General features: G+C 40.1%; 1 protein-coding gene across 1 annotated transcript in view; it reads right to left on the minus strand.

Moving 5' to 3' along the window:
* yeats2 (YEATS domain containing 2) overlaps positions 1–9,043 on the minus strand; it is a 65,779-nt gene extending 56,736 nt beyond the window's left edge. The window contains 6 exon segments of the mRNA XM_034182591.1: positions 4,642–4,760; positions 4,854–5,084; positions 5,176–5,268; positions 5,649–5,746; positions 5,844–5,949; positions 8,888–9,043. Of these exon segments, the coding sequence (XP_034038482.1) occupies positions 4,642–4,760; positions 4,854–5,084; positions 5,176–5,268; positions 5,649–5,746; positions 5,844–5,943 (641 nt within the window). The 5' untranslated portion in view covers positions 5,944–5,949; positions 8,888–9,043.
* Positions 9,044–12,000: the final 2,957 nt, after the last annotated feature.

A 12,000-nucleotide genomic window follows, 5' to 3' on the forward strand; every position in this document is an offset into this window, starting at 1 on the left:
GTCTGCTGTGTGTGTGTGTGTGCGCGCGCGCATGCGCATATGCGTTCAGTCTCCCCCCACCTGATTCCACTCACTGTGCGTGCTGATAGGCATGAACTTTAATATGATATTAGGTTATTGCGAGGGAACGCAATAAAAAAAAAAACACAAGACTTTACATGAGATCACTGCTTGCTCTCTCCGGTGTTTGCACATGCACAGTGCACGAGGTAATCAGTGCGTAAACGCTTGTAGCACTGCTTCAACAGCGCGGAACCCTCACGAGTCACAACGGCCGACCAAAATATCAAACAGGTTTGATTTTCATCCGACCATACGATTCCCCATCGAGAGGTGGTCGTGAGATGTTAAACGCAGCTCGTTACTCCATGTAGAGTGCACGACGCAGGACGCACGATTAAGCTGAAACTCGGCGCGATCCAAAAAATTCTTGCACGAGTGAAAAATAGGCTGAAAAAGGGCCAAAAATCGCACAGTGTAAGCCCAGCCTAATACAAATCATCTCTTTTACAGCCAGTTTTCTTGAGACAAGTCAGGGGAGAGATCCAAGTGAAGACCTCATTTACATCAATCTTTAAGAAATAAAAACAGCATGGTACTTGGTGGTAAATCTGTATGGAGTAGGGTGATCTAAAATACTGAGTAACCATTCAAGGACAATAGTGAGGGAAGCCAAAAAGACAACTCCAAAGGAGTTATAGGTTTCTGCGGCTCTGACTGCAGAAACTGTGCATAGTCACAGCTTTAAGGTGGAGTAAAGCAGAGAAAGATTTTCATGGAAGAAGCCTGATCAAACCTGGACTTCAGTCTCTCGTATACCTTCTGGAAAAAATGTAGAAAAAACCCCAAACCAAACAAACAAAAAAATCTGACATATGAGTGCAAAACTTTTTTTCTCATGACTTCCTAAAAGGTAAATGACCTCTACACTGAATCACTGTTCTACAAAGCACCAAAATAATCAAATGAAAAAGTGAGGCAATTTTAGCAGTCTGAACTTCTGAAATTTCTGAAACTTCTGAAATTCTTCTGAAAGCTTCTGGGGAAAACCTGGTCTTGTTAGGAGAGACGGCATCCATCCCACTTTAGATGGAGCAGCTCTCATTTCTAGAAATCTGGCCAAATTTATTAAACCCTCCAAACCGTGACTATCCAGGGTTGGGACCAGGAAGCAGAGTTGTAGTCTTACACACCTCTCTGCAGCTTCTCTCCCCCTGCCATCCCCCCAATACCCCATCCCCGTAGAGACGGTGCCTGCTCCCAGACCACGAACAACCAGTAAAAATCTATTTAAGCATAAAAATTCAAAAAGAAAAAATAATATAGCACCTTCAACTGCACCACAGACTAACAGTTAAATGTGGTTTATTAAACATTAGGTCTCTCTCTTCTAAGTCCCTGTTAGTAAATGATATAATAATTGATCAACATATTGATTTATTCTGCCTTACAGAAACCTGGTTACAGCAGGATGAATATGTTAGCTTAAATGAGTCAACACCCCCGAGTCACACTAACTGTCAGAATGCTCATAGCACGGGCCGAGGCGGAGGATTAGCAGCAATCTTCCACTCCAGCTTATTAATTAATCAAAAACCCAGACAGAGCTTTAATTCATTTGAAAGCTTGACTCTTAGTCTTGTCCATCCAAGTTGGAAGTCCCAAAAACCAGTTTTATTTGTTATTATCTATCGTCCACCTGGTCGTTACTGTGAGTTTCTCTGTGAATTTTCAGACCTTTTGTCTGACTTAGTGCTTAGCTCAGATAATTATAGTGGGCGATTTTAACATCTACACAGATGCTGAGAATGACAGCCTCAACACGGCATTTAATCTATTATTAGACTCAATTGGCTTCGCTCAAAATGTAAATGAGTCCACCCACCACTTTAACCATACTTTAGATCTTGTTCTGACTTATGGTATGGAAAGTGAAGACTTAACAGTATTCCCTGAAAACCCCCTTCTGTCTGATCATTTCTTAATAACATTTACATTTACTTTAATGGACTACCCAGCAGTGGGGAATAAGTTCATTACAGTAGAAGTCTTTCGGAAAGCGCCGTAACTAGGTTTTAGGATATGATTCCTTCTTTGTTATGTTCTCCAATGCCATATACCAACACAGTGCAGAGTAGCTACCTAAACTCTGTGAGTGAGAGAGATTATCTCATCAATAGCTTTACATCCTCATTGAGCACAACTTTGGATGCTGTTGCTCCTCTGAGAAAGAGAGCCTTAAATCAGAAGTGCCTGACTCCGTGGTATAACTCACAACTCGCAGCTTAAAGCAGATAACCCGTAAGTTGGAGAGGAAATGGCGTCTCACTAATTTAGCAGACCCTCACTTAGCCTGGAAAAAGAGTCTGTTGCTCTATAAAAAAGCCCTCCGTAAAGCTAGGACATCTTACTACTCATCACTAATTGAAGAAAATAAGAACAACCCCAGGTTTCTTTTCAGCACTGTAGCCAGGCTGACAAAGAGTCAGAGCTCTATTGAGCCGAGTATTCCTTTAACTTTAACTAGTTATGACTTCATGACTTTATTTGCTAATAAAATTTTAACTATTAGAGAAAAAATTACTCATAACCATCCCAAAGACATATCGTTATCTTTGGCTGCCTTCAGTAATGCTGGTATTTGGTTAGCCTCTTTCTCTCCGATTGTTCTGTCTGAGTTATTTTCATTAGTTACTTCCTCCAAACCATCAACATGTCTATTAGACCCCATTCCTACCAGGCTGCTCAAGGAAGCCCTACCATTAATTAATGCTTCGATCTTAAATATGATCAATCTATCTTTATTAGTTGGCTATGTACCACAGGCTTTTAAGGTGGCAGTAATTAAACCATTACTTAAAAAGCCATCACTTGACCCAGCTATCTTAGCTAATTATAGGCCAATCTCCAACCTTCCTTTTCTCTCAAAAATTCTTGAAAGGGTAGTTGTAAAACAGCTAACTGATCATCTGCAGAGGAATGGTCTATTTGAAGAGTTTCAGTCAGGTTTTAGAATTCATTATAGTAAAGAAACAGCATTAGTGAAGGTTACAAATGATCTTCTTATGGCCTCAGACAGTGGACTCATCTCTGTGCTTGTCCTGTTAGACCTCAGTGCTGCTTTTGATACTGTTGACCATAAAATTTTATTACAGAGATTAGAGCATGCCGTAGGTATTAAAGGCACTGCTCTGCGGTGGTTTGAATCATATTTATCTAATAGATTACAATTTGTTCATGTAAATGGGGAGTCTTCTTCACAGACTAAGGTTAATTATGGAGTTCCACAAGGTTCTGTGCTAGGACCAATTTTATTCACTTTATACATGCTTCCCTTAGGCAGTATTATTAGAAAGCACTGCTTAAATTTTCATTGTTACGCAGATGATACCCAGCTTTATCTATCCATGAAGCCAGAGGACACACACCAATTAGTTAAACTGTAGGAATGTCTTACATTCATAAAGACATGGATGACCTCTAATTTCCTGCTTTTAAATTCAGATAAACTGAAGTTATTGTACTTGGCCCCACAAATCTTAGAAACATGGTGTCTAACCAGATCCTTACTCTGGATGGCATTACCCTGACCTCTAGTAATACTGTGACAAATCTTGGAGTCATTTTTGATCAGGATATGTCCTTCAATGCGCATATTAAGCAAATATGTAGGACTGCTTTTTTGCATTTGCGCAATATCTCTAAAATGAGAAAGGTCTTGTCTCAGAGTGATGCTGAAAAACTAATTCATGCATTTATTTCCTCTAGGCTGGACTATTGTAATTCATTATTATCAGGTTGTCCTAAACGTTCCCTGAAAAGCCTTCAGTTAATTCAAAATGCTGCAGCTAGAGTACTGACGGGGACTAGAAAGACAGAGCATATTTCACCCATATTGGCCTCTCTTCATTGGCGTCCTGTTAATTCTAGAATAGAATTTAAAATTCTTCTTCTTACTTATAAGGTTTTGAATAATCAGGTCCTCATAGTACCATATCACCCCAATAGAGCGCTTCGCTCTCAGACTGCAGGCTTACTTGTAGTTCCTAGGGTTTTTAAGAGTAGAATGGGAGGCAGAGCCTTCAGCTTTCAGGCTCCTCTCCTGTGGAACCAGCTCCCAATTCAGATCAGGGAGACAGACACCCTCTCTACTTTTAAGATTAGCCTTAAAACTTTCCTTTTTGCTAAAGCTTATAGTTAGGGCTGGATCAGGTGACCCTAAACCATCCCTTAGTTATGCTGCTATAGACTTAGACTGCTGGGGGGTTCCCATGATGCACTGAGTGCTTCTTTCTCTTTTTGCTCTGTATGCACCACTCTGCATTTAATCATTAGTGATTGATCTCTGCTCTCTTTCACAACATGTCTTTTTCCTGATTCTCTCCACTCAGCCCCAACCAGTCCCAGCAGAAGACTGGCCCTCCCTGAGCCTGGTTCTGCTGGAGGTTTCTTCCTGTTAAAAGGGAGTTTTTCCTTCCCAGTGTCGCCAAGTGCTTGCTCACAGGGGGTCGTTTTGACCGTTGGGGTTTTTCTGTAATTATTGTATGGCTTTTGCCTTACAATATAAAGCGCCTTGGGGCAACTGTTTGTTGTGATTTGGCGCTATATAAATAAAATTGATTTGATTTGAACTTCACATACTTGGACACATTTCCCACAACAATTGTCTTCTTAGCATACAGTCTAGATGCCTCATCTCCAGTGGTGTGGTAAGTCACTCTTTGTTCAGCTGTTACAGATGACTGCACACCAAATGTGTCCTAAGATAGAAGGAAACAATGCAGCATAAATGGTGAAGTTTCCATCCATTAATTAAATACTCAGGAACAAATCTGTCTGTCATCTGAACTCACTTTGCCTGTATTGCGTCCAGGTCTGTGTTCCTTCCTGCCATTTTCTTCTCCCCACACGACGTCTCCATCCCTCTCTGCACCCTCTCCTTGCTGTGAAATAGATTCAGACTCTGAGTGGACCAGAGATGGAGTCTCAGAGCCCTGGTTGAGAGGGGAAGAGGAACGGGATGGCGACTCCAGGAAGCGCTTGATGGCAGGATGGTTCAGACCCGCAGCATCACTCTTACTGGCCTGTTAGGACGCACCACAATAATGGTTACTGGTTCCAGTGCAAACCACTGCCTTAGAGCTGCAAACACCAATCTAGTGCCATAAAATTTACCCCTGGAACCTTTGTCATTCCAGCACTGGCATAATAATTGGCTACTATGCATGCCCTTAGCTTGTCCATCATTCTCCTGGCTTCATTGAGTCGCTGCAAAAAAAAGAAAAAGAAAAAAAAAAGAAAAAAGTAAGCAATTAATTAAAGCACTCTGCTTTGTGTTGTCAAAATCAGAGCTACATAAGAGATGGGCACCATGTTGCATAAGAGACAAACAGTTTGCAGGTCTTTGTTCCAACTGTTTACCACAGCAGGTGGTTTCACTGATCAGCACACCTGGAATTGTGGACAGGAACTCATTAGGAAAATAGCCCACTGATGTGATTAGATGGAACAAAAACCTGGACACTGCTGGCCACTCATGGCACATAATTCAAAATCTGTCAGGTGATGTTTTCACCTGTGATAAAACCATAAGAGTGCTGTTCAACAAAACTAAGAATAAAAAAACCCCCACAACATCCTTCAGATACCTGACTAATCACATCTATCTCATGCTCTTTGTTCTTCATCTCTAAAGAAAACTGTTCTCTGATGATGGCTTCGATCTTCTGTACTGTTTCCTCACGGGCTGTTAAACAAACAGCAGAAAGGAGTCAAACACATACGCCTGCTACAGAATACAACAGCTTGAAGAAGTTGCCAAAATAAAATGAGCATCATCTTACCATTATCTTCAGCCACTTTGTTTCTTTTACAATCTTGAACCATGGAAATATCTTCATAGTCGGGATCACTGCCCTCTAGTTTTCTTTTAATTCCTGACATGGTTGCCTGCAAGGGAGGAAAATATCAGCAATGCAGAGCTTGGGAAAAAAAAAAAAAACTATAAGTGCTCCAAGAGCACATACCACTGCCAAGACGTACATATTTTAAACAGAGGTTCAATAAAGAGAAATCTGAGGAAGAAGAAAATACTGTAATCTGCTCATGCTGTACTTGGGATAATGAGAACACTGAACTGAAAGCTGGCTTCTTCACTTTTACTGAGAGTAAAATAACAAATTGGGCTTGAAAACCTGCAACTCTTATTTTTCCCTTATTCTGTGAGCATACAAATATATTTAGTTCATACCTTGAAGGTTGAATCATTTTGTTGCATTCAATCCATCAACAATAAATATTTAGTTTGCATGTTCACAGACTATGTGAAAAAATAAGAGCTGCAGGTTTGTAGTTGAATTTGTTCTTACGCTCACTCAACAGAAATGTAACCCCTTAAATAAATAAATAAATAAATAAAAATCAGATTTTAACCCAAAAATCTGGATCTTTTTAGAGATATACACCAAAATAATTGCATTGTTGAAATGTCTCATAATGTGAATTCTTAAATTTTGTAACGATGGTCAAAAATTCAAATAAATCCCTTTTCTATACTCCACTCTTCCACCAAGTTTCATGAAAATCGGCTAGTTTTTGCATAATTCTGCAAGCAGACAGAGAAACTGCACTGAAACCATTACCTCCTTTGTGAAAAGAACAACAGAATAAACCGTTTCAAAAAAGATTACTGATGCAAGGGCATTGTTTGTTTGTCTTTAACAGTAGGTCAACAGACAATCGAATGAAAAATGTATAAAGAATCCTATTTATAACTGAAAGATGCTCAGAGAGCAAATACCTCAGCTGAGACCACATATGTTCTGGATCAAATGCAAAATAAAATGCCTCATTTTCTAGGCCGGACATTATCCATCTGCTCAACAAATTTCATCAACATCCTCGCAACTTTCTGAGTTAAATGTTACTACGTGCCAAACATTCTTCTGGGTCTCAGTTCCAGCATATATTCTGGATCGCCTCTAAAACTGAATTTCTTATTTCCTAAAACATTATCTATCTGTTCACAAAATTCCTTTGAAATCTGTTCATGACTTTTTGAGTTGTCTTGCTAACAGTCAAACAGACAGACCAACACTAGTGAAAACATTACTTCCTTGGTGCAAGTAAAAATCGAATTAATTTTTATTGATATGACTAGAAAGTAGAAACTATTGTAAAGTTACAAATCCAATTTCTATGTACTGAAAATAAACAAGCAACAATGTATTGGTGGCCACCTGCAAGGCGTTGGAAAAGAAACTGTCAAACAAGCTCATTTCAAGCTACATATTTTTTCAAAACCACACATACACTGCGACAAAGATGAAAGAAGCATCTGTCGAGGTGTGTCGATTGTGACCATGGTATTTCAGTTTTAAATCATAACTACTGTGAAGCAATCACAAAATAAGGGATTCTTTCTCTGCTTTTACGAATTTATAATAGGAAAAGCACTCTCTCTCTCTCTCGCTGACCCATTCACTGTGTACCTAGCTCAACCTAGCCTAATAAACCAGACCCGCTATACACTTTGCAAAGGTTCTGGTCCCCTTCCCATTCATGACTGTTTCCTCTCGACCAAAAACAGGCTGAGCCAATCACAGCCATTATCTCATATGGGGTGGGCTTTATGCATTGACTCATTGACAAATGTCAAAGCGCTACAGTGTGGCTCCCGCCAATATGGAGCAATTATTTGAAACACCACTCGTTTTGGTTTTGAACAAACTCTGAGAAAGATGTGTTTGCCTTGCTCCCTTCTGCAAGTTTGTTGACACTAGTCTGGTTGTCACTTTGCCTACGTCACATGCTTCAGTGTTCTGACTGGGTTGTGTGTTTATCCAATAGCATCCAGAGGGAGTTTTGACTGTGTCCAATGATACTGGCCCTGGGAATGAAATGTGAATGGATAGGTTGTGTGCCAGGCTGTGCCAGGCTAACTTCAACCATCTTCCTCATTTTCTTTTCCTTTCAAGACTAAATTCATACACAATTCTTCCCATTGATTTGTGTGGAGATATGTCCATTTTGAGTTTTTGAACATAACCACTATGAAACAATCAGAACATAACAGTTTACTTCTCTGATTCAATTTCTCTGTGGGGAAAAAAAAAAAATCTATCTTGTTCCCACACCTGCTCCTAATCCATCTTCTAACCATCTAGCAGGTGGCTGACATGCATTTGGGACATCACATACTAGGCAAAAACAACTGAATAAAAGTTAATCATATGTGACAGGACTTGTCCTCATTAGCTGCCCTTTTATTTTGGTGAGTTATTGTTTTTGAGTTATGTATTAACAAACTGAAAGTGGTGGACCCCTTTATTCACTTGTATTTCACAGCGTACTGACAAGATAATTAAGAAGCGCGAGAAGCTGCCAATCCCTCAATAATAAAATAATTGTAAAAATATTATCGAGTACAATCGAATTTCTTCTTAAGTGTATAATACTAACTAAATAAAGTATGTAGTTCCACGACCTAAACAAACATGGATTTTGGAAAGTGTAAAGTGGTCAGACGTTTTAATTTTGTATATTTATTTACTAATAAACAGATATTTAGCAGTTTTGTAAAACTTGACAACTTTCTCTCACTTGTGTTGACAGCAGTAAAGAACGACCAGAGCTGCTAACCTGCTAATTATGCTAACGTGGTATGGGGCTCTCTTGAAAGCTAGCCGTCTGTTACCTACGAATGTTTGGTGTATTGCTAACAGACACTTTTAAAACATTTTCCCAGCAAAGACATGCTCACTGGAATATTATAATGTTTCAGTTTCGCAGTCCGTTCGATATCTGTCACGAAGCTAGCGCTATGCTAAGCTAGCACTCACATACCGACACCGAGGCACTAGCGTTACGTTTGGAAGCACCAACTTACTGGAGAAGCGCTGTGGAGTTACGTTTCTGTCTGGGGAGTAATCTTTAATTCCGTTACAGCACATCCGTAACGTTTTACTAAATAAACATCACAGGCTCCTGTTAATAAATATCCAGGTGAACATGGAGGCTAAATAATGCATGTTTGGCCCTATGTAATCTGTACAACTGCCACCAGGCACCGCTATTTTACAAAATAAAACTGTCCAACACGTTATTCACTATATAATAATAATAATAGTAGTTTTATTTATATAGCACTTTGACAAAACCAAAGTACCTCACAAATCAAACCACATGTTCACAAATGAATAAAAAGTAAAATAGTTTAAAATAAATTACATAAAAACAGTCAATTCCCACCATCAAGGCAGCACAGTAGCTTAGTGGTTAGCACTGTTACTTCACAGCAAGAAGGTCAAGGGTTTGATTCCCACCTGTGGCCTTTCTGTGAGGAGTTTGCATGTTTTCCCCGTGTTTGTGTGGGTTTCCTGTGGGTGCTCTGGTTTCCTCCCACATTTAAAGACATGCAGTTTAGGTGAATTGGAAACATTATAATTGTCCAGGTCTCTCTTCCAAAAGAGATCTTGATCTCAATGGGACTAACCTGGTTAAATAAAGGTTAAATTAAAAAATTAAATCAATAGTTGTAGGTAGCCAATCTAGGTTTAAATATGTCAAAAGAACTCGACTGCTTAATCTCAGCCAGCAGTTTGTGGTGAACGATTCTGTCCGTCCGTTCATCTATCCATGGCTCTTGCAAGTGCGACTGCTCTTATGGATTTAAATGAAACTTCACCTGCCATTTGTCTTCCATGGGAGATAATCAAATCAAACTGGCTGCCATCACACCCATTCAAAAAAAAAAAAAAAAAAAAAAATCCAGCGTGACCCAGCTGACCTCAATCACTACCAGCCCATCTCCAACCTCCCCTTCATCTCCAAAACACTTGAAAAGGTGGTTGCAGCACAACTACAGTCCCACCTCAAGACAAACAACATCTGTGAACCTGTCCAATCCGGTTTCCATCCAAAACACAGCACTGAAACAGCCCTGGTTAAAATTATGAATGATCTCCTCTGTGCAGCTGACTCCAGACTACTCACCATCCTCATCCTACTTGACCTCAGCACAGCATTCAACACCATCTCTCACCCACTGCTCCTGGACCGTCTGGCTGGCATTGGGATCACTGGTGCTGCGCTCTCCTAGTTCACATCATACCTCACCGGCTTTCAACAATTCCAAATCCACCCTCACTAAATGGCAACACACCCCAACTCCACCCATCACTGTCGATAGATTGCCTGTACCCTTCTCTCCCCAAGTCAAAAGCCTAGGCATCATTTTGGACAGCACCCTCTCATTTGCACCTCATGTTCAAAACATCACCTTGACTGCATCCTTTCACCTCCGCAACATTTCCAGACTCCGCCCATCCCTGTCCCAATCCAGCACCGAAATTCTGGTTCACTCCTTTGTCACATCTTGCATTGATTACTGTAACACCCTCCTCTCTGGACTCCCTAACAAACTCATTAACAGACTGCAACTCATCCAGAACTCGGCTGCCCGGATCATCTCCTGCACCAAATCATCTGATCACATCACCCTTGTTCTCATCCAGCTTCACTGGCTCCCTGTACAATACCGTATTCAGTATAAAAACCTTCCCCTTGCCTACAAAGCTCTCCATAACCTAGCCCTTACCTCTCTGATCTCCTGCATGAATACCCCCCCTCCCGCACCCTGCGCTCAACCTCTGCTGGACTGCTTACCATCCCCACCTCACGCCTCAGTATCATGGGTGCCAGGGCCTTCAGCTGCTCAGCACCCAGACTCTGGAACTCCCTCCCCCCACACATAAGACAATCAAACTCCATCACATCATTCCAGTCCCAACTCAAAAGCCATCTGTTCAAACTGGCATAGGACCGCGAACTGGAGTCTTTTACTTGTTTTTATGTCATTTGTGGGTTTTTTCCTCCGCCAAGGAGGTTATGTTTTCGGTCGAGTTTGTTTGTTTGTTTGTTTATCTGTCTGTTTGTCAGCAGGATAACTCAAAAGGTTTTGAACGGATTTTGATGAAATTTTGTGGAGTGGTTGGAAATGACAAGAGGAACAAGTAATTACATTTTAGTGGTGATCCGGATCACGATCCGGATCCAGGAATTTTTTAAAGGATTCTTCACCATTGCGGGATAGGGGGAATTTTGACATTCTAGTTTCTAACTCCACTAAAACAAGGAAGAAAGGCTTGAAAAAAAATTAGGGTGTAACATAGTCAAATGTTCTATCAAACAACAAAGTTTGGTGATGATCGGATCCGGATTCCGGATCTGGTGATCCAGAATATGCAAAAATATAGGGAAAATAGAAAATGTGTCAGTGTGAGGTGACAAATGAAGCTACAGATGCACAACTAACACCAAATTGTAGCTGAATCTGTACTGATTCAGTAAGGTGTCATCAGATTTGATGTAGCTTCAAATGTTATGGAGCCAGAGCCAGAAGAAAACCGCCATTACCGAAAAATCATTTTATACAATAACTTTTGAACTAATAAAGACATAAAAGTGATTCCAAGTTCTAGTGGTATGTTTTCATGGTCAAGGATGTCAAATATAAAGGAAAGAAAAGTGTATGTATCATAGTTTTGGTTGTAACACTGAATTGTTGAATAGATCACTGTGCCAAGGAGGGAATCTCTTTAGGGTCAGTGACCCTATGGCCTTGTGTAGCACATGCAACACTTAAAAATAGTTCTATTTCAGAATTTACTGTTATTTATTTAGAGAAGTGTTTCATAAATGTTAAAAAATTCATATATTTGCAGTTTAGATGAATAATAAATTGAATTTTGTCTCATTTGTTTTTGTCTATAAGCACATGCAATATCAATATCAGTGCTCAGATGACAGTAGCTTCTGGGAAAGGTACAAGTTGCAATAAACTGTGATGCCAAGCGCTAAGGATACATGCTATCCAGTCACAGCAGATGAAACTTTTTTTTACTACTGAGCAAACATCATTGTTAGACTTTTTTAGGTTCAATGATTCCACGGCGTGTAGATGTTATGGCGTCAGTGACCCCATGACCTTGGTGGAGGTTT

The sequence above is a fragment of the Thalassophryne amazonica genome, chromosome 12, assembly GCF_902500255.1.
Source record: "Thalassophryne amazonica chromosome 12, fThaAma1.1, whole genome shotgun sequence".
NCBI classification, from domain to species: domain Eukaryota; kingdom Metazoa; phylum Chordata; class Actinopteri; order Batrachoidiformes; family Batrachoididae; genus Thalassophryne; species Thalassophryne amazonica.